This window comes from Cupressus sempervirens, chromosome 1 (genome assembly GCF_028749045.1).
Source record: "Cupressus sempervirens isolate cs-2001-9-10 chromosome 1, ASM2874904v1, whole genome shotgun sequence".
NCBI classification, from domain to species: domain Eukaryota; kingdom Viridiplantae; phylum Streptophyta; class Pinopsida; order Cupressales; family Cupressaceae; genus Cupressus; species Cupressus sempervirens.
The window spans coordinates 722,787,942-722,812,969 of NC_143118.1; the positions used below are offsets into that span (position 1 = coordinate 722,787,942).

The following is a 25,028-nucleotide window of genomic DNA, read 5'->3' on the forward strand; positions in this document are numbered from 1 at the left end:
ATATATTATAGATAAGGGTAGAGATAGGCATATGATGGTGTATCTAGAGAGAGAGATTAGTGGGTGTATCTAGAGAGAGAGAGAGAGAGAGAGAGAGAGAGAGAGAGAGAGAGAGAGAAGGGATGGGAGAAGGAGCCCATACATTATAAAAATATAATAATATGTGTCACAATAGCACTAATCATGAGCATTTTAATAGAACTAATCCACATAAAAAATTGACCTACCAATTACCATAACACTAACTTAAAGTGTAATAATAGCACTAACATCAACTTTGATAGGAGTAGTAACCCTAAAAATAACCTTAACTACAATAATAACAAAAACCATAACTCTGACTCTAATCCTAACCCTAACTCTAATTATAACCCTAACCCTAATGCTAACCCTAACCCTAACCTAACTCTAACACTAAAAATAACTCTAACCCTAACTCTAATTCTACCCCTAACCCTAACCCTAACCCTATACATAACCCTAACACTAATCCTAATTCTAACCCTAACTCAAACCCTGACTTTAACTCCAACTCCAACTCCAACTCTAATCCTAACTCTAACTCTAACTCTAACTCTAACTTGAACTCAAACCCTAACTTTAACTCTAACTTAAATTCTAACCCTAACTCTAACACAAATTCTAAACCTAAGTCTAACCCTAACCCTAACCCTAACCCCAATTCTCATCCTATCTCTATCTCTAACTCTAACTCTAACTCTAACTCTAATCCTAACCCTAAACCTAACCCTAATTTTAACCCTGACTCTAAATCTAGATCTAACTCCAACTCCAACTCTAACTCTAACTCTAACTCTAACTCTAACACTAACCTTAACTCTAACCCTAACCCTAACCCTAAACCTATATATAACCCTAACTCTAACCCTAATTCTAACCCTAACCTTAACCCTAACCCTAACCCTATCTCTAACTCTAACCCTAAATCTAACTCTAACACTAGCTCTAACTCTAACTTGAACCCTAAATATAACTCTATTCATAACTCTAATTCTAACCCTAACTCTAACTCTAACTCTAACTCTAACTCTATATCTAATTGTAACCCTAACCCCAATGCTAACCCTGACTTTAACCCTAACCTTGATTTTGACCCAAATTCTAATTCTAACTCTAACCCTAACTCTAATTCTAACCCTAACTCTAGCTCTAATTCTAACTCTAACTCTAACTTTAACCCTAACTCTAACCTTAATTCTAACCCCAACCCTAGTTCTAACCCTAATTCTAACCCTAACCCTAACCCTAATTCTAACTCTAACTCTAATCCTAATCCTTACCCTATTCCTAACTCTACCTCTAATTCTAACCCTAACCCTGACCCCAGCTCTAACTCTAACCCTAATCCTAAACCTAACCCTAACTCTAACTCTAACTTTAATCTTAACCCTAACCCTAATCCTAACTCTAACTCTAACTCTAACTCTAACTCTAATCCTAACCCTAACCCTATCCCATACTCTAACCTTAACTCTCACCCTAACTCTAGCTCCAATCCTAGCTTTGATTCTAACCCTAACTCTAACTCTTACCCTAATTCTAACTCTAACCACTAACCCTAATTCTAACTCTAATTCTAATCCCAACCCTAACCCTAATTTTAACCCTAACCCTAATTGTAACCCTAATTATATCCTTAATCCTAACCCTAATTATAATCCTAATTCTAACCCTAACCCTAACCTTGACTCTATCTTTAACTCTAACCTTAACCCTAACCCTAACTCTAACTCTATCTCTAACTCTAACCCTAACTGGAACTCTAACTCTAATTTGATACTATTTTATCAAAAGTAGAAAAAATAAAAAATACATATATATGCATATATGTAGAAATTAAAATTTTAAATAAAAATATTATCATCTGAATTTCTTCAAAGTGAAAATAATTAAAAATTAAAAATACTATATTGCTTGCTCCTAAACATAACCATCTAAATTTCTTAAAAAATATCTTCCATGGTGCGCGACAATTGCTACTGGCTTTTATATATATATATATATATATATATATATATATATATATATATATATATATATATATATATATATATATATATATATATATATATATATATATATATATATATATATATATACATTGAGAGTCATCCTTCTTGAGGTGCCTATTTTAATTCAAATCTTATGAATTTTTTTTTGTGTGGGTTAGGATTTGAATAAAATAGGCGCCTCAAGAAAGATGACTCTTGACATATCACACACACACACCTACACACACACACACACACACACACACACACACACACACACACACACATATTACATATGTACATATGTAGATATTACATATTTACATATGTATACACACACACACACACACACACATATATATGTATGTATATATATATGTATATATATGTATATGTATATATATGTATGTATATATATGTATGTATGTATATGTATGTATGTATGTATATATATGTATGTATATATATACATACATATATATACATACATACATACATATATGTATATGTATATATATATACATATATATATATGTATATATACATATATATATACATATACATATACATATATGTATGTATGTATGTATATATATGTATGTATATGTATACATATATGTATGTATATGTATATGTATGTATATATATTTATATGTATATGTATACATATACATACATATATGTATATATATACATATATATATACATACATATACATATATATATATATATATATACATATATATATATATATACATATATATATACATACATATATATACATATACACACACACACACACACACACACACACACACACACACACACACACACACATATAAACTAGTAGATATATTCGTAAAGTCACTACCTAAGGATGCTTTTGAGTATCTAAGAGATAAGTTAAGGGTCCTTCCCCTATCCAATATTCGCTAAGAAAGGATACATGTTTCATCAATTCATGAATGATCAGATATATATTTCTGGAGTTGATGCAAGAATTCACTATTTAGGGATTGTTTCTTGAAGTTATGAAGGTGACTATAATAAAACTAATGTAATAAGTACATGCGAGGTACAAGGCATTACTATAAGGTTTTATAAGTTTATGATTGGAACTTATAGTTACCTTTGGCATTGCTACCAAAGGGGGAGAAAATCTATGGAGAAGTGTAGTGTTGAGGGAGAAAGAATTTGTGAAGAAGTGATATACTATACATAAATATGAAGATGAGATGCTACTGGAAAGTGAATTACACCCAAATGGGGAGAAATTGTCAAAGTGGACACCAAGCTAGATCTGTTGAACCTATTGTAGAGAACCCGAATGAAGTCAAAGAGTTGAAGATGTGATTGGCATTTGATGTTTATTATTTCACGATGTAATGTACAATATCTTTTATATTTATGTGTTGCCATCAATGCCAAATGAGGAGATTATTAGCCTCAATTGATAATGTTGTTAATGCATGTGAAAGAGTCATATTAGTTGTTATGTTGTCATTGGTGCCAAGCCTTGGTTGGTTAGACATTATGTTAATTTGATGGAGTGTCATATCATTTGATTGATGAAGAGGATTTGAAGAAAGTATGATAAATATATGGTATTCAATGGGCACTTGAGAAAGTTAGACTCTAATAGTATAATGTCAGTTTATTGTTTGACATAATTTGATGAAGTATTGGAATCATGTATTTACAAGTTGTGTTGCACCAAGCTAGTCAATCTACATCGATCAAATATAGTAAATGAAGGAATACAAAATTAACCAAGCAACTATAGTTGTCACCAAGCACTTGATAGAAAAGTGAGAATTTAGCCTTAACCAAGTAATTTCAGTGTTAATTGAGTCTAATATTGATCGAGCAAGATATAATGTTTACCGAGTATGAACATAAAGAACAAGTTTAGAAAATATTTATTCTGAGGTCAAAATTTGATAAAAATTAAGAATGTTCAAGAAGTTTCAAGGACAAGGATGAAGTTAGTTACGAGATCAATGACTGGAGAAATTCAAACAAGATATGTTGGAGAAGATTTATCAATTTGAAATGGAGCACAAAGTTCAAGGTAGATGTCTATTTCTTGGGTGTCTAGATTCAGTGAATCTAAACTTGATGGAGATCTATGATTGTGATTAAATGAAAAAACCAAGAAGATTTTGGAATGAAAAAGGTTTTCTAATTGAGGGATGAAATGCATAGCTTATTATTGTTGATTATGTTGATAGTAGCCAAGTTGTGAAAGAAGAAGAGAAGGGTATACTGAGAATAGTAGTATTGAGAAGATCAAACAAAGGAGGTACTAAATTGATGTGTGAAGTGTGTAAATCAACCATAAAGGGATCAAAAGGATAAGATTGAGTGAAGCAAAGATTTGAATTAGCAAGATAGTGGTAAAGCCTAACAAATGATTTCACTATTACTTTCTTACCACTATAGCAGAAAAATCTCTTAATCGAGTGAACCTAATAGTCTAGTGAAATCCTACATGGTAGCATTTAATAGTATCGTTTGTATGTCCTTTAGATTAGGTCACTCTTTATAAATGTCAAGGAATGATAAGATCTAGATGATCTTTGGTGTAAATCCTCTAATCAAGTGACCTTTAAAATGTGTATGTAACCTTTACCAAGGTTGACTCCTAACATAACTTACTTCAAAAGAGTGAAATTACTTGGTTTTCGGTTCTCAAGTGGTTTTCCCCTGATAGGGCTTCCATATTAAATACTTGTGCCAGATGTGTGGATGCTTATTGTATTCTAAGTTTATTTCATGTTAATTGTTTAATGCTACAACTCAGTACATAAGTTGGATGTTTACTCTAATACTCGGTATACTAGGGAACAATATGTTAACAGTTTGATGTAAAGTTTTTATCGATCAAGATTATGATGTTAGATATGATTATCGAGTTAATGATTTGAAAGTTTAAGAAGTATAATTTGGTGAAAAGTGTCTTTAAGGTCTATAAGATAACTAGTTATAATTGATTCACACCCCCCCATCTCAATTATCTAACAATAATTAGTGCTCCTATTCTATGCATGTGATATATCATGCTTGGATATTATGTCTTCATGATTTTTTGTTTATGAATGATGATAGAGCTAGTTGTTTATTGCATGGGATGCTTGTTGATCTTAGTATTTTGGAGTTTATCATGATTGCTGCAAATAAATCTATAGTGATGAATTGGAAAGGGAATTTCTACTATGCATTCTTAGTAATTTGTCTCATGTGTGCGTACATCCAAAATGGCTTCATGATTCAATGAGTTATGAAACATCATACATCTTTTGAAAAGTTCCTACAACGATTGCATCTGTGAAGTTACAATTGTGCTACTCTTGTGTGTTTCCTACCATTCCCTCAAAAGTTTAATTTGTAGAAGTGTTGTAGTGGTGACTTATGCCCATTTAGGTTTACTCAAATTCAATAATTTTCTTTCATCTCTCATTACCCTAATCTCTTTGCAATTTATTTACAAATTTGGCTAAATCAGAAATTCAAATTAGTTGCATGTTAGAACTTACATGCATTGAGAAATAGAAAAAAGAATTTGGAGTTGTCTCTTTTCATAGGTTTTATTGGTTTTCACGATTACATAACTATCAAACCAACAAAGCCATCTTGTAAACATACACATTTATCTCCTATTAAGCTACCTAGTCAGTTGACAAATAACCTAAATTAACCTTGGAGTTGATATCTTCAACTTTTTAAGAGAGAAATTTGTCTTGAATTTTGTTATTTTCATTGCATAAAAATAATGCTCAACGTGTTTTTAGTTTTTCAACTCTTGCTTTCTTTCAAAGAGATAAACACGCTGTCCCTCTTTTGCTAGTCATATTTTGGTTTAAATACGAGTCAATTTTTTTCACATTGATAATCCTATACTTACCCCTACCAACTTTCTTGTCTAATGTTCACACCATTGTACAATCACATACTTTGTGCCAATTTCATTCACTTCTTCTCTACAAAGAAGCCTTCAAATGCAACACACTATTAATCTACAATTACAATGACATCAAAAACCTATTCATCTTGGAATTTATTCTCTGTTGTACAAATCTAATGAATACCCACTAGGAGCCCTAGTCCAATTTCATGTTTAAAGAAATATATCTTATTGGAATGTTTAATTCAATTATATTCTAATTTTGGAATGCTCTTCCTCAGTTGGAGGTGATCTTGAGAAGTGTAAGAAAATGATGATTTCTAAGTCGTAAGCACTCATCACTACATTCAATGATAATAAATATGTGGAAAACACTATGTTTTATCCTAGTGAGAGCAATATTTTTTCATCTAGTATTGAGCCTAATTTTCAACATGATGAGTGCTTAGATTTTGTGATAAGAAAGCGCAATTTGACTCTGGATAACATAGCATGAAAAACCATCCAAAATAAATGGAAAGTGGATTTTTCCATATGTTGTAGTTGTGAAAATCATGATAGTCATGTATGCACAATATTTGAAAAAATGCTTGATTATGATGTAGTATCATGGATTGCAATGATTGATTTATGTGTGTGAAATGGGATGGTAAAAAAAGGCTTAACACAATTTAAGAAAAATATTTAGCATGTCTAAATCCAAACTAGCTTCGTTAACATCCTTAGAATGGGTGCCAAAAATTGAAGTCTGGTGCATTAAGGGATGGATATATATCAAAAAAGTTATAAAAAATAGATATCTATTGGATGTTGTACTTGTGATTGCTTTGATAGATATGTACCGTAAATGTGGAAGCATAAAAGACACTTTGGATTTTTGTCAAATTGTCTCGATAAAAATATCATGTCTTGGACTCTATTGATTCGGTGCTATTTGCCCAAAAAAAAGATTTCAAAAAATGCCTGCTATATTTTTAAGCAAATCCATATGGCAGTGTGAATTTATAGTCTTTAATCCTACCCATTGTCACCCTAGTTTGCTCTAAATTTGGAGCTTTCACATACAACATTTTTTATGAGTGTTGGATCATTATTTCTAATCATACAAAGTTGTAGGATGGGAATACATTTGTAATATCCTACCAAGAGGGCATTACAATAATGAAAGATGTGAGAGTATCAATTTTGATCTCTAACAATATTGTCCTTAGATATTACAACAATATAAATACCCTTCAAAGTAAATGATTTGAGAGACACGATTCTTTCTAGAGGGAGACATGAATATATAGAGAAATATATATAGATATAAAGAGGTAGAGGGAGAGAGAAAAGTAGAGATAAGGATATAGGGAGAGATTGAGAGGAAGATATAGATATAGAGGGGGAGGGAGAGATGGATAGAGATATACATGATGAGATAGATTAATATGATACATGAAGATATAAAGAAAGTGTGAGTATGAAGCATACATAAAGAGATAAATAGATGTCGAACAAATAGAGAGAAATCAAGATAGACAGGTAGAGTCTATAGAAGGAAGGAGAAATAAAGAGGAAGAAGATAAAGAGACAAATGAGGAGAGAGGGAGAGAGAACACACCAAGGACATAAATATTAGACCATTAATTGCACTTACAAGTTAAATGATTTTGTATCGAGCAAAACATAATCTATATTGAATAGTTGACACAACACTATGGTCTGTATCTAGTAACTCAGCTCCCGTATCGACTCCTCTCCCATATACATACTACGCGAAGGCATACAACCCAATTAGATTCTAACCAGCTTAGCTTCTATTTCGGAGTCGATTCTTTGCCCTCCTAAATACGGCACATATATATATTTTAAATAGTACCAGTCAGCTTGGACGCTACCCATTGACACATTCCACCCAGTTTCATTTACCCTAGTCCTCTGTACACAAATCATCCAAATTACCATATAAAATAAGGACACAAGCACAGATTTATCTTTTTCATTTTCCTTGATCGATTCGCCTGTGCAAATTAGCCATGGATGAGGAGTATGATGTGATTGTGCTGGGAACCGGCCTTAAAGAATGCATAATCAGCGGCCTTCTTTCTGTCGACGGGCTCAAGGTGTGTTCGTCTTTTAATACAAATTCAGATTTTCCTGATCTGACAAGCATCGTGAGAAGAATCTACATTTCATGACAATAGACGCCATCTTACAAGCTTAGGGTTTCAATTTTAGCTGTTTTTTTATTTTGTAAAAATAGCCATTGATAAATTTGTGGGTTTATATCATCTTCTTATATAGAAAATTCTCTGATATTCATAAAACTTATCGATGGGTTTGACGATCCTTTTTAGACTTTGCCCTAGCTGCCACGAATGGGATCCTGACACGTGAAACATTGGCATTAATGGATATATGGCACTGATTTAGACAAAAAAATTGTTTGGTATTGTGTGATCGAGATGAGACTAACCATGGCAGCTTCTCCAGCTGAAGGCCTCCTAATCGTCAAAGACAATTTCTTGAATCCCCATTTTTAATCTAGCGTAGATCTCCATTTGGTATATTTAGGGACAATCAACCTATCCAATTCAACGAAATTTGGCGCCTGGTTCCGACAAGTTTTTGCCATTATCTAAATGGTGCTAATCGGCGTGTGCGAATGCAGGGAGCTAACTTAAGTGGGATTGAATCTTCGTTGTGACAGTCTTCCGTCATTCCCACTAAACCAAACCATTGGATTCTTTTGTCTTCGTTTTCAATTAATAAAGTTTTCCATTCCTTAACGTGCTTTAGAGGTGACTTAAGCTTTTCTAAGTCCAGCGGGCCCTTTACCTGGCTTCAGTTTATAAGATTGTGACATTTAAAATGACTATTTTTAATGGATTCAGGGTTTTCAAGTATTAGTTTTTAACATACATTTCAGCTCAGTGCACTTGCTGTGGCTCATAAAATAGCACCATCGCTCTATGTCTTAGTTTCATCAGTTAGATCAAACTGTTGTTAAATTCATTTCAGCGTGGATTTATGAAAATCGATTCCTTTGCATGATAGCCACAAAAATTTCATGTTGCTTTGTCTTAGTATTTTCACCATTTTTTTGCAGTTCAGGCAATCAAATTATTTTCTTGTCATCAGACATGCAAGAGAGGCATTAAAGCAATTTTGGGTTTTAATTGTCACTCCTTTCTAGATCTCTGTCTTGTGATCCATGTTGCACCTACACTTTAAATATATGAAAAATTAGTGTTAATGAACTTATGGTTTTATTATTTTATTATTAAAATTTTCTAATGTTTATCTGGTTAAACTGTTTTAGACGAGCTTGATAGTCCTAATGATTTTCTTCCAGTGTTATGTCTTGGAAACTTGGGAACTTTTATAAAGCTGTCCCCTGGCTGTCTCATAAAATAAATGTTCGAATTATAATAATTTGTTTGACTTCCACTCTCATGTGAACTCCCCATTTAAATTATTTAACACAAACATTGTATATTAAGGTTTTATAATGTATATATGCATGTTTTATGATTATTCATGTTTTCATAGAAATTGGAATATTTAAATTTTTCCTATTTATTATGTAACTTCCTCCCCCCCTGCTGTCCCCTGCTCTGGGGATAAAAATCCTTCCTGGAAACCCATTTTCCTGCCCCCCCCACCCTGGAAACCCATTTCCCTGCCCACCATCCTGGAAACCCAGGGTAAAGCTTTCTTCAATTTAGTAAAGATCTTTTTCATGCTGTAGCTTGTATACTGGACATCTAAAATCAAACTGGTAATTGGATTTGCATTATCCCTTTAACAATCTTTTTCTGGCATTTTTCTTTTTTGTAAATATTTCCTTGATTGATCTCATAACATTTTTACTCAGTCTACCACAATATTGCTTTTGATTAGGTCTAGTCATGTTAAAAGAACATCATTGATAGATTTTTGTCTTTATAAATCAGTCTATCCATTTAGACATGTAAAAATGCTAGCATTTATAGAATGTACAAATCAATGTTGAATTGTCACAAAACACTTCATTAACTAATTTTGAAAATATCAGCTGAAGTAATCTTTCAACCAAAGAGGGATTCCTTTAATTGTATTGATCACTCATCTAACTCCCAGTGCTATGTGCGTATTTCGTATGCATTCTGATTTTGATTCAAATAAATTACCAACCCATGTAGTCTGCCCATAGAGACTGCCAATTGGCGTAGTTCATTCATCTTTCAGAAATTTATGGGGAAGAATAACAAGGCATAGAATACAAGTTGTTATCTTATGAAATCAGTTATGTACAAGAACTTAAAGGAGAGCTACTAAAGAGTAAACAAAAAGATTTTAGACAATTTTAGATAGTTATCATGCATGCCAATGTTTATAAGATTGGTTTTTGTTGAGCTGCTAGTGATGTAATGGAAAAAATTGCATGTCTATTTGGCATGTTTATTGGCATCAACGGTGCATTCTTGTATGCATCATGCTTCTATTGTTTTCTGTGATTCCCAGCCCAAATTGAGTATTTCTTGAACTGAATAACATGTTTAAAGGGGCCTGGCAATTTGAGTTTGATAAAAGTAGCCAACTGTATTTCATCAGATATGAGTCATATGAACTACACACTATTGTTAACGTTTATAGCTTCTATCGGATTAAACATGAAGTGTAAACAGAAAGGTTAACTCGTTGATTAAAGATTACTATATATATATATATATATATATATATATATATATATATATATATATATATAGATAGATATATATAAAATCATATGGTTTATAAATATTCACTTTCATTAGTTGTCATCGAATATTGATGTTCGAGCAGGTTAGGGGAGAGTTGTATTTAAACTTGACTTAGGCATTAATGCCAGCAGAAGTACCGTGTATGCATTGAGTTTATTAAATTCAGCATCTCGTCACATGCGTTGACCATCATGTCTGCTTCAGGCATACCATCTCATCCTCGTCACTTGCATCTGTACCAATAATGTTTGGGTTTGATTAGTTAAGGATGTTTCATTTAATCAAGTCCCGAACTTATTTGCTTAGCAATGTTTTCAAATGGTCAAGCAGTGTCGATAGGGTCACACCTCTATCGCATGATATATTATAGGAGTTTGTATTCCTCTTTGAATACAACATTAAAATACACTGAACAAGTTGCCTGATTGCATCAGACCTTAGAGCCACCATTGTGTAAAGAGATACACATCAAACACAACTATGGATAAGTGCTTCAATATTAAGGTGACGGTAAATCAGAGATATTAATTCTTTCAAAGTTTATTGATATTTACATAAAGAGAATATATATTGAAGGATATTTATATAAGTAAAATTTAAATGTAAATCTAATTGAGAAATTCAATAACTATCTTCTAGCATTCTGTATCTTATCTATTTTGAAGGTCTTCTTTCCTTTGATACCATCGTATACACAGCACCCAAACTGTATTATTTATGGTAATTGTTAATTAACTAAAAATCTAGACTACTCGTTGTATTTTAATGTTGAATTTATTAATATTAGTTTTTAATTAATTATTAATTACAATAGATAGTACAGTTTGGGTGCTGCATAGACATTGCCACTTTTGATAGGCCGATATAGGTGTAAGGGGATATAATCTCTGTTTATCTTCATCAATTAACAAAACTTAGGAGTGGTGTAGATTTCCCACAAGGGAGCATGTGAATCTTGACTTTTGCCCAACATTTTTATAACCTATAACAAGAAGTGATATAACCTGTAGGGAATAGGGAATTTATAGATGGTGTATATTGTGCCAAATGAAGAAACTGTAGATCCCAAGACGTTGCAGAAACTAAATATTAAAATAGGGAGCATTTGACTGTTGATTTTTGCCCTTAACATTTTTATAACCTATAACAAGAAGTGATGTTACCTGTAGGGAATCGGGAAATTTATAAATGATGCATATTGTGCCATATGAATAAATTGTAGATTCCAAGATGTTGCAGAAACTAAATTTCAAAAGATCTTATTTTTCAACTCCTTTCTGCTCTTCTGCCCTGATGATGGTTCACAGAGTGTGACCCGAAACGTTGGCACAAAAAAGAGACACACAATCAATATCCAGAAATCACAGCATTAATCTTATTTTTCTTCAAATGAAATTCTATATGTAATAAACTGCACTTACAGATGGTGTATATTGTGCCAAATGAAGAAACTGTAGATCCCAAGACGTTGCAGAAACTAAATTTCAAAAGATCTTTTGTCTTCAAACAAAATTCTATATGTAATAAACTGCATACCTCATAAAAAAATTCACATCACTTTTCTTTCAACCTTGAAACTGAAAATTTTAGGCACTTTTCAATTATTACCTGATAGTTATTCTCTATGTATCATTTGGAAGCCTTTATCTTCTATATATATGAAAATCTTTGGTTGTTTACAAGCTTATTGATTTTCAGGTGCTGCATATGGATAGGAATGATTATTATGGGGGAGAATCTACATCACTTAATCTTGTACAGGTATATAATACTCATGAATCTCTGTTCACTTTAGTCCATGGTAAGATGCTTTTGGCTGGATGAATTTTAATAAGCACTGTCAAGTAACTTATTTTGTTATCAATGTCAATGTGAAGCTTTGGAAGAAGTTCCGGGGTAGTGATAAGCCACCTGCACATCTGGGACCAAGTAGAGACTACAATGTTGACATGATCCCCAAGGTAAAACCTTTAATACTTACAATTATAATTATTCTCTCTGCATGTCCATGCCATTTTCTAGTCTCTTTGTATGTTCATGATATAGAGTATCAAGGACAGTTTTAATACCTGTTTTTAAATCTGCAATGGTAGACAATTATCAGCATATTCCTAATTTTAAAGTCAAAAGCATCAATAAATTTGTATAGGAATTTCCAAGGTCCCTCCAAGATTCCAAGGTGTAAGTTAAGTTGAGCTTTGATTCTATCATCATTATAAAAGTGACCTAAAATGGTACACATATGCAGACAACAGTCAGTCACCTTTACTTGATACATAATTGTACACTTTATAGAAGAGCTCACATATTTTAATCTATTGTGTATAGAGTTGTACATCATAAAAGAACTCTCATCAGACGCCTTTGGTATACATCCTAGTTGTCCAGCTAAACAATTCACACAAAAGCATCATGAAATAAAACCACAACTTCAGATGAGCGCATAAAACATACAAGGTTTCAATCTTATGATTTAAATGAAAATCATTTTCTAATGTCTAGTTTGACCATTTGGATGTGTTTATATGTTTCCAATAAAAAAATATAATTTCTGCAATTTAAATATATCAAGATAAATCATGATATACGATATCTTATGTCAAATATAATTTTAAAAGCCCTTCTGAAGCTCAGACTATGGAAGGCAAGATACAACCACATCTCTTGTCAAATATAAGTTTAAAAGGGATTGTTTTAACTACGTTCAGAGTGATTGAAATGACTTGTACATTGAAACATAATGAATTCTTTGATTGTGCTGACCATGCTTAAAAGGTTTCTTATTCTACAGGTCAAAGTATTTTTTCTATACATTTTTCCTAATGTGTCTTTTGATTTCAATGCTAAATTTTTAATGGTTAGTATTTGGTTGCCTCAATCATTTTCCCCATTTATCTTAGACTCTAAAACTCACATGAGAATCAGTGAACTTCTCCATGGGCCATCTGTTTGCTATATAATTGATGAGATGACAAACCAAATGTTGATTCTTGTGAAAATAATAACTTATTATGAGGATCAACACAAATTTGTTATCAGTATTATCTGTCCAATGCAAAATTTGAATTTAAAGGCTATGTTAACAACATATTGTAATGTGTTTCTTGCTGACTGCTATTCTTGCAGTTTATGATGGCAAATGGTGCTTTGGTGCGAGTGCTCATTCACACAGATGTCACCAAATATCTATATTTTAAGGCCGTAGATGGAAGCTATGTATACAACAAGGGAAAGGTATGTCCATATCTAACACATTCTTGAGATAGAAATCAAGATTCTTTATTTGTTTTATAAGGATGTAATAGTATTTAGTGTGTTTGGCTTCTAGAATTTGACTTAAAGGGAAATCCTATTCTGTGGATATTTTTTCTATTGGAAGTAATACAAGTAATATTGTTTTACAGATACAAAAAGTTCCAGCCACTGACATGGAAGCTTTAAAATCTCCTCTCATGGGGTTGTTTGAAAAGCGTCGTGTACGGAAATTCTTTATTTATGTTCAAGAGTATGAGGAGAGTGATCCAAAAACACACGAGGGGATGGACTTGACAAGAGTAACAGCAAGAGAACTTATTGCGTATGTTAATCTCTTAATTGATCTGCACAGATTGAGTGTTCTACCATACCAAGCTATTTGATTTAGAAGGATTAATATAACCATCCCCAAGATATGCTGCCATTTTAGTATTAAATGGAATGAAATCACTAGCTTTGCTTGCATGTGTGGCAGTTTTCTCTGCATATGTTGGTAATTTTAGATTATCAAGCTAATGAGATGTAGCAGCGTTTTAACTTTCTTTTAGTTTTGATTGCCAAGATTAATCTTATCATAGACTAGATCATAGATCAAATGTCAAAAGATGAAACTACTTTTATATATGAAAATATTGAAGTATGGATTTTATTAAAATATCAATCTAATAAGAAGCTAGGGTTTATTGCTAACTTGCATTTAGTTTTTGATTGCTAAGATCTTTTTTTAAAGTAAGAGCCCGGTAAACTTTTAAAAGTGACCAGAGGCATTGGCATGACATGTCCTCCGGGTCCACATAAAATGCTTTTGACGTGGAACTATGGACCCGTGTGATCACAAATGTGGACCTCATCCCCTTATTGCAAAGCTGAGGCCCAAACACACAAGCATATTGGATCAGCAAAGGCACAAGCCCGCAATACCAACGGGCTAGTAGGATTTTGAATCTAGGTGGGGACAACAACACCACCACTTAACCAACATACTAAGTTGTGAACCCTATTTTTTTATTGCTAAGATCAATCTTGGCTTAGATTCGGTTGTAGATCAAATATCAAAAGTTTAAAATAAGTTCTATATTTGGAAATATTGGAGAAGTATGGGTTTTTTAAAAATATCGATTGAATGAGAAGTTAGGGGTTTATTGCTAACTTGCTTTTCATTTTTTATTGTAAAGATCTCTCTTAGCATGGATTTAGATCAAATGTCAACAAGAAAGTAGTCTTATATGCCAAATAATTTGGAGAAATGTAGATATAATTAGCAATGTTGACAGGTGTTGTTCATTAATTTTGTAAGTTTCATTTAATTTACCTATTCATAGGCTAATATGAAATTTACAAGGGTCATTTTTGGCATTACAGTTGAAGCTTGATAGAATCTCTAGCAATACTTCTGAACTCAAAAGTATGGGAAAATTCAAAATTATCAACTATCATATTGCTATGCAAAGCCTTAATGACTGGAAGGGTGTTGTTTGTCACTTTATTAAATTGGTCATTGGAGATGTTTTGAGGGATTCATATTCTTTAGAGTTTTTAGATAACCTGCATGGGCTTGATTTAATTTTCAATATTCAGCATATTAATTTACACTGACAGTTGTACCATTGTAAATTAGAAAGATGGAGATTGAGATTTTATAAATAGATCACCGACAAGAGCAAAAGCATAGTGATTATGTGTTTGTACATCCTTTTTTTGCTTCATTTGCTCATTAAGACATAATGTAATTGGTCTTGGATTTAGTTTGTCTTGACATCCATCAAAAGGCTTTGGTATAGGCTAGCCACTCATTTATTATACACCTTATGTTGCCTAGTTCACCACTATTATTTCCCAGACTGGCTGATAACTGATGCTATATAATGTCAGGTCACCATGTACTAAGGAACAATGGTGGCCCATTGCTGACTCTTAAAAGGAGGCAGAGGTTAACATTTAGAATTTTAGATAGCCTATGAAGCATAATTTCTTAACAGTCATTGATCTATTAGTATATTTCATTCCTAATATGTTGAACTATTGTTCTCTTCTATGACCCTAATATACTAGCATAGAATGCACAATTGTTTGGCTAATACCTAAAATCTATCTTTGGATAGTACAGTTAATGCGCCTTTCAAAATTTTACAGCGACTACAATTTACTGAAGTATGACCATGATCCTCACTTCTTAATGGAAATGTCTGTGTTTTGCTTTAAATGCTGTATCTGAGAAAGTTATTTTTACCTGTATTAAGTTTGAAACATAACATGCATCTCAAATTTTGTGATATAAGTAAACATGCTGGCAAGAAAAAAAATGAAAGTAAATCTCTAAATACCAAACATCTAGCCTCACAACTCAAGACTCTTGAAATATTTAAAATTTGGAATGTGTTTTGAAAATTGAGTAGTAATTTTTTTAATTTTATACTATATTAATAGATTGAGCAACTACAAATGATATAGTATCCCTATAAATTTTGCTGATTTCCTATTGAATAATTAATTATTAAACAGGTTGTTAATCCTTTGCAATGCATATTCTATATCAAAGCTAGTCTGATTTATTCTTGTATTTCTCCATTCACACAGAAAATATGGACTAGATGACAATACTGTGGATTTCATTGGTCATGCTCTGGCACTTCATCGAGATGATCGCTATCTAGATGAGCCAGCGTTAGAAACTGTTAAAAAAATGAAGGTAAGTTCAGGGTTAAGGCTTTAATGTTCATGGGGATTTTCTAAATTTTGGTATTCAAGAAACTTACTGTAGGCAAAGCTTTTGCCTTACGTTTTGAAAGTATGAATTTGAAATTATATAATAGAAGAAAATTACACTTGCCTGGATATCTTTTATGGCAAGGCTTGCTAAACATAATAGCATGCATTGTATGAAGGTAAACATGTCCATGATAACCTTTGTAATTTTACACTATACTAATTGTGGTGAATGTTTGTATGACATAGTATATAATCCGAAGTTGTAGGATTGTGGTATACTGTGGTAAAGAAATTTGCGTTCGTCAACATTAGTCATTACATCTGGATGTTTGTTTTGTATCCTGGTTTCCATGTAGTATCCAATCCTTACGAGGCTGTGTGATAGCAGTAAAAGCTATTTTATTCCATTTGTACTTATAGGTTTCACCAATTGTTACTAATTTGTTGTCTTGGGGGTATGCTTGTTCACACCTGTCATCATCTATGATGATTAATGAAAACAAATCATTTCTGTTATGACTAGATAAAAAATCCCAGAGGTTACATGACATCTTATATAATTTTATCTTTTACTTATGTTCGCTTATCTTGTTGGCAGTCTTCAAGTGCAATGTTGAACACTAGTCTCTCTTTGGGAATTAAGAAGCATACAAGTTCAAAACCTTTTAGAATCAGCCAATGACATAAATCAAGAATTTATTTTAGTTGATATTTTTTAAAATCAACTACCTACTAGTCTTTCCTTTATATTGTATTTTTTTTTTTGTCAAATTATTAGTGTTTGTTCTCAATCATCCTTCAATGTCTTTCCTTTATATTGTTTTTTTTTTTTTGTCAAATTATTAGTGTTTGTTCTCAATCATCCTTCAATGAAGTGTTTATACTTTTCTTTTCAAAAAGCAGCTGAGAGACATTTTTTGGGATCATGTAATGACTCTTTTTTTGGTGATTTTACTATATATTTCCCTAAAACCACAATTTCAATGAAAATATTAGAATAAGTTATAAAGAATGTTAAAGAGTACAAATTTACTGAATGAAATGCCTTCTATAAGAGAGCCTACAATTTTCATAAACATAGGGTATAAGTAGGGACAATCATCCATTTGTATTATGTGTTAAGTAATTTATTTTCATATGCTATCTATATTTCTTGTTGCTAAGCTTGACCCACCAAAACTTTTTTATAAGGAAAGTGAAGGTCTAAATACAGTCCAAGGCGCTTAGAGGCCACTTGATAGATTCCCTGAAAGTTTACAAATCCAAGCCCTTATCTTATCTTGGGAACTATGCCTGCAAGCCACTCAGGGTCGTTGATCCCTACCCAATCTTGGGAACTATCCTTTTGGGATTTAGACCAACATTCCTTGAGTAGCTTAAACCTTTCCATCTTCATCACTAAAGTAATGACAAAGATCTTAACATTGCCTCTATTACTATATTTATATACATTAGACAATGTAAGGATTCCCTATTCCTAATTCACATAGTTTGCAAACTCTCTGAGTACTTTCAAAGATGCTGAGTACTCTTGAGTTTTTTGGCTAGGCGAGTACTCTCAAGTTTAACTCTTGCATATTTATAGATGTTAAAAAATGTAGGTAAAACTGTTGATGCTGGGAAAACATTGGATTAGATGCATTTTTCACATCATTTTAGTGCTATAAAACTACACATTTTCTCTATTGAATGTCAATTACTAACTTAATACATTTTGTAATTGTATTCTACAAAAAAATATGTTTCTTTAAGAGATTTTAAATTTTAGTACTTTTTGAGTTGTCGAGTTTTCCCTGAGTTTTTGTTGAGTATATGCCAAGTTTTTTCCGAGTTGAAAATTTTGGGCTTGCCGAGTATTCTCCGAGTCCGAGTCTGCAAACTATGCCTAATAGAATTCTAATATAATAATATTATGTAAATCAGTATTTAACTCATAGGTACTGTTAATATTGGAGCTTTAGTCGGATCGAATTGATAATCATTCTATGATTATTGGTTAATCATCAATCAGACAAACTCTAATAGATCTACTTATATATACTACACATATTATATATAGATATGTTTATATAATCGTGAATATTATCTAATTGGTTATTAACTTAAAATTACCCTAGAAGAGATATGTCTCTTCTACTCATATTCATAAACATTCAAATCTGCACTTGGAACACACATAAGTATATAATATTTACTTGTTATAAATGTACATCCCTTCCCTCTTCATCTTCCTTTTATATCTTCTTTTCCTTGAAATGCCTTTTGAAAAAAATACAACAATTCTTTAAGACATACATCTTCCTAATCATGTATCTCTTGGAGAATAACCAATCCTTAATAACCAACACTATGGAGATTAATTAGCATGTTTGCTAATTCTTTCTCTTTTATTATTTATTCTATTATTTAATTATACATTATTAAATTCAATTTGTGAATGGGGACATCACAGTCCTTCCCTCCACAAAATTGTTTGTCCTCAAGCAATTACAAGTCTTTCTCATTATAATTTGATAATAACATTTGGTGACTAAGTTTTCTCTCATTTTTGAGAGGGATGATCTTAGACCATATTATAATAATGCCAATTGGAATTCTCAATTTCAACTCTCTGGCTATTCTATAATACTAGATCAACCAAAGTCGAACCACACAAGGGATATGCACTTGAAAATATGATATGAATGAAAGCATACACATTGATGCAGGAAGGCACAGAGCATACACGATGTGTACACATTGAAGACACAGTATACACATAATATACATATTGTGTCTTTTTAGAATGTTTCCTTGTTTAATCTCTTACCTTGCAGGATGGCATGATCATGCTCTAGTACCATTTGTAATCTCCCTAGGTAATTAAAGCTCAATTATTATTTAAATTAATCTCAATTCTTTTATCTTAAGTTGAATCGGCAAAAAATGCATTGATTTCCATAAAGATAGGGTATAAGTAGCAACAATCATTCATTTGTATTATGTATTAAGTAATTTATTTCATATGCTATATATATTTCTTGCTGCTAAGCTTGACCTGCTATTACTTTGTTATAAGTAAATAATCCAGGTTGCTTAGAGACCACTTGATAGATTCTCTCAAAGATTACAGATCCAAGCCCATAACCTATCTTGGGAACTATGCCCGCAAGGTGCTCAGGGTCGCTGATCCCTTCTCTATCCTGAGAACTATCCTTTTGGGAATTTGACCACCATTCCTTGAGTTGCTTCAGCCTTCTTTCTTCATCACTAAAGTAATAACAAAGATCTTAACATTACTTCTATTACTATATTTATATATATTAGACAATGCAGGGATTCCCTATCCCTAATAGAATTCTAATATAATAATAATATGTAATTCATTATCTAACTGTCACAGAATGCTTACCAGCACAGTAGATGTTTTGTTCCTTTTCTCATCTCTTCCTTGGAAAGTACGAGTTATATTTATAATCTCTTGCTGCCAAATATTTGCTTTATAACTGTGTATATCAGATTTATTTGTTATAAACGTCCATCCCTCCCCGCCTCACCTTCCTTTTATATCTTCATTTCCTTGAAATACCTCTCTTCAAATAGATGCAACCATTTTGTAAGACACTTCTTCCTAATCACATCTCTTGGAAAATGACCAATCCTTAATAATATTAACTATGGAGATTAATTAGCATGTTTGCTAATTCCTTCCCTCTAATTATTTATTCTATTATTATTTTATATATGATTAAGTTCCATTTCTGATGGGTGGGGGGCATCATGCTTGCGTACAATATTAGTCATTGGAAATATGACATTAAATCACAAGCCATAATATTGTAAATCATACTAATCATTAGTAAACACCAGTGTATCCGTAAACATCATTCATATGGAAATCCAAAAAAGTCATTGCCTTTTCAATGTAGGTTCCTATAATATTATTTGTTGAATTGTTGGAAACCATACTTGCAAGGTTTTTTGCCCTTGTACTGGAATAGCATGGAAGTTGGGTTGCCTTCCCATCCCTTAGTTCAAGTCGAGGAGCATGAGAACCAAGCCTTCCATTCCACCATGTGACCCAGAGGCATGAAAGGATGACCATTTTCATCTCATGGTGGTGAACTTAGAGCAATCTCATGCACAAGGCTAAACCCTTTACCATGAGCACACCATTTATCCTAGGGCGGCATACCTGATGGGATCATAAGCCCAAGGGGGCACACTAAGCCCATTGGCCCACGAGCATAGCATTCATCTCCGGGCAGTGTACTTGGTTCTCCTGAACTCAGAAGGCTGGCCAACCTTTTTATTTGCAATCCATTTCTTGAAATTCTGAAGGGACTATCATACAAATACTCAATAATTTCTGCAAGTATCTCTCTTGCCCGAACACTTGTGCATGGATCTATATTTCTACTTATCTGCTAGCCATATTTCTCAATTAACATTTATTGATAATATTAGTTTAGTTCTGGGTTCAATTCTGCTTCTGCTTGGTTTCATTGATCGTTCCCTTTTGATCCTTCATGAATGCCTTTTCCAAATGAAATGCCCTATTTATATCTTCGTGCGCAAAGGGGGCCACAGCTCTTATTCTTTCTTTTTTGCAAAGAGTCACACTGCTTGATAATGGAGCACTTCCTTTTATTTAAGTTTTCACGCTCTTAGATTTCTTCTGCCTAAATATTAATATTGGTCAGCCTCCTCATTTAATTCCATGCGCCTAGGCCATCCTTTAGTAAAAGGTATAAACTTGGATCTTAGTCAACCTCTTAAACAATGAAATGTTAATATATATATGTATTCTTTCCTCCCCTGGTAAGTTGCTGATCTGAAATCATTTCTCTGTTATTTTACTCAAGTCAGTCCTTTGATGTTTTCTATTCAACTGCCTAGGCATTATTATTGAGGCTATGACATATGTTGTAAAGACAATGTTTCCACGACAGGGGTATGGCAGACCACAGCCCAACTATAAACATAAAATTAACATGAATAGATCTAAAGCAGGAATGCCTTTTCGCATAGGATTCAAAAGAGAACCCCCCCCATGTGTTAGTTAATGCCGACAGACATTTTACAATGGGATCAAGGGATGGAGTGTAATGGCACAATTGGGTTAACAAAAACTTCCCCTTTAGCTTAAATATGACCACTACTAAAATGTCTAAATATTAATATTTATTATAGACCAACAATTTTTAATATTGTTTTAAGTAGATATATAAATGTAAAATTTAAATAAAAATATATTGAATAATTGATCGATTATTTCATATTTACTATGTATAGTAAATATTTTTTAAAGATTATTAGTTAAAAATATATTTAATAAATTTTTGTTTTTAATATTTTTTTGAATAATAATAAGTCTAAAATTTAAATAATCAAAATTAGTTGTAAATAGTTGACTTAAAAAAATAGAAACAAAATTTGTATTAGGAAAACAAAATTAAACTATGTAGATACAATAAAATTAAGTGTTTTTGTTTGTGGTATATGTAATTAAAGTAAAATAAAATAATATTAAGGTAAATAAAATAGTTTCGATTGATATCTCTCGTCATTTCTTTAGATAGATGTATTTAAGATATCTATACTAAGTTAACTTAATGGTTTGAAACTATTGAGAAGTGAGGCAGATTAGGTAATTAGAAAGTTCAAAATATTTGTTGTTGGCATCCTCACCTTTTATCTGTGTTTTTTAGGGTATTTGTTATCGACATCCTTACCCTGCATGTGTGTTTTTTAATGGTTGTCTGGAATTGCTACTTTGGGCTTGATTAAATGGTTTATTAGTATGAGCTGATTCCTACGGATATTCAAGCTTTGGCACACATTGTTTTTGAGTGATCTTTCCTATGAATGCATGTGTTTTCAGCTGACAAATATATGCAAATAATATTTAAATATTATTCTGTATTGTAGTGGTTTTAACATGCCTCTTATATAGACTGATAATAGTGATCTTGTCATCTGACAGCTTTATGCAGAATCTTTTGCACGTTTTCAAGGAGGGTCACCTTATATATACCCACTATATGGGTTGGGTGAACTACCTCAGGTTAGATATTTACCACCACTAAACTATACAATGTTGCTCATTTGTATTACTGTGTACTGTCGTACCTTTTATGCTTTAGCTGAATTTAACTAAATATAAATCTTTATTTATATTTTCTACAGGCATTTGCACGTCTTAGTGCTGTTTATGGTGGAACTTACATGCTTAACAAACCGGAGTGCAATGTATATGAAACTGAAAACCTTCGATACTTTTAAAGCTTATCCTGTTTGGCTAGCATACTATGGCTGGACATTTATTGCTCTTCTGGCATTGACATCGTGGGAAATTCCATGGATACATTGATTCATAGTTCATTGTTTAGATTATTAAGTTCTTTAGAAACTGAATATGCTGGTCAGTGTATTGTGTTAGTTTCAATGAACTGTTATCAAATGTTGATGGTTTTCCATGTATCCAGTATAGATGTCATAATGTATATTGTTTGTAACATTCTTACTGTTGTAACTGTATACCATATTTCTTGTTGTATGGTTCAAATTGAACATGTCCAGGTGGAATTTGATGAAGAAGGGAAAGCGTGTGGTGTGACCTCAGAAGGCGAAACTGCAAGATGCAAAAAAGTAGTCTGCGATCCATCTTATTTACCTAACAAGGTAATTCAGGTGGACGTGTGTTTCAGCAAAAATGCATTTGGACTAAGCAAATTATTTTTATTGATTATTGACCTTTTAAACAGGTTAAGAAGGTTGGAAAGGTTGCTCGCGCAATCTGCATTATGAGTCACCCTATCCCTAACACCAACGATGTTCAGTCAGTACAGATCATTCTGCCTCAGAAGCAAATTGGACGGAAATCAGACATGTATGTCTTTTGTTAAAAACCTTGAAGACCAGGAATTATTCATTTTTTTTCAAAATTATTGTATTTTCATTTTCATTATCAATAAATTGACAATTATGCAATGACATTCAATAAAATGATTTGGAAGTATGTTCTAATACATTGATATGGATATCTTGTCACAATACGAGCATCAAAATTTCTGACTTACTTTTATCATTTTTAATGCAGGTATGTCTTTTGTTGTTCTTATTCCCACAATGTTGCTCCCAAAGGGAAGTACATTGCTTTTGTTTCAACAGAAGCTGAAACTGATCGGCCTGATATAGAATTACGACCTGGAATAGCTTTGCTTGGACAAGTTGATGAGATGTTCTTTGACACATATGATAGATGTGTGCCAGTTAATGAGCCTTCTCTGGACAATTGCTTTATATCAACTGTAAGAAACAATCTCACCTCAAATTTTGCATTTATTCAACAAGTTGCAGACAGAATTTGAATTCTGAAAATTATAATGGTTTCAGAGTTATGATGCAACAACACATTTTGAGACTACAGTTCAGGATGTGCTTGCTATGTACACTAGCATCACTGGAAAGGTATGTAAATAATTTGTTATGAATGCGTAGGAGTTTATAAAGACCTGTTAGTGTATTATAGAACTGTATTTTCAAGTGTGGGTAGAAGACTTATGTTAACTGTAACATGCAGGAGTTGGACCTGACTGTTGACCTAAGTGCAGCAAGTGCGGCTGAAGAATGACAAGCTCTCCAATATTAACCTTAATTAGTTGAACTGTCCTTTAATGTCACATCTGTACCGCAGATGTGTAAAATGTGTGTTAGAAATGTTCTGTTATTTGTATTTATATTTACTGGACATGTTCCTGAAATACCATTTTGATTCCAATGGTTCAGCTGTTCTGGTCTTTATTTAAATCAACATTCTTGCTTCTATGCTTACATATTCATTTTCTACAGTTTCTGTGTACTCTTTGTTGTGAAAACATTTATTTTATCTGTAGCTCATTGCATTAGCAAAAAGATAGCACAAAGTACTCCCAACTTTTGCCTTCGTTGTCAAGTTTTGAAGTAGAGCAGTGTCTACACTTTTTTGTGGAGAGGCCCACAGTTTCACCCCAAACCTATCTCACGCCTGAAAATTCCCTGTGGTAAACAATATTCCAGTCTGCAAGTTTATTCTATCACAGGAAATTGCAAATCTTTGCTACAAAACAGGTTTCCAAATGGCAATGCTAAATCTCTTCATTGCTGTTTGGGTAAATGTAGTGTATGTTCCATGGATTGCATTCTTTGCTGGAATCATATAGAATAAATCAACTGTCACATCAGGTCATGGCAAATAAATTTTGATGGTTCATATCAAATATCAGATTTGTTTTGAAAGTTGGCAAATGCATTTATGGATTTCACTGTAGATCACAGCTAAGGCTGTCTAGTCTCCAAATACAGTGAATTGTTTAAGATATATACAAACAGTTTGCAGTGACAGCATTGAAGAATACAAAATTTGACACTATTGTTTGCCTCACCTCAATCATTTATCAA

At 32.5% G+C, this 25,028-nt stretch overlaps 1 protein-coding gene across 1 annotated transcript; it reads left to right on the plus strand.

Moving 5' to 3' along the window:
* Positions 1-7,788: 7,788 nt before the first annotated feature.
* Positions 7,789-24,439, plus strand: LOC149579981 (guanosine nucleotide diphosphate dissociation inhibitor 1-like). The gene is made up of 13 exons (XM_089788239.1): positions 7,789-8,021; positions 12,342-12,404; positions 12,521-12,604; positions 13,770-13,877; positions 14,048-14,220; positions 16,476-16,587; positions 22,573-22,653; positions 22,776-22,838; positions 23,169-23,270; positions 23,354-23,478; positions 23,689-23,899; positions 23,985-24,059; positions 24,172-24,439. Exons 1-13 carry the CDS (start codon positions 7,935-7,937, stop codon positions 24,220-24,222), a joined length of 1,335 nt encoding a protein of 444 aa, XP_089644365.1. The 5' UTR covers positions 7,789-7,934; the 3' UTR covers positions 24,223-24,439.
* Positions 24,440-25,028: the final 589 nt, after the last annotated feature.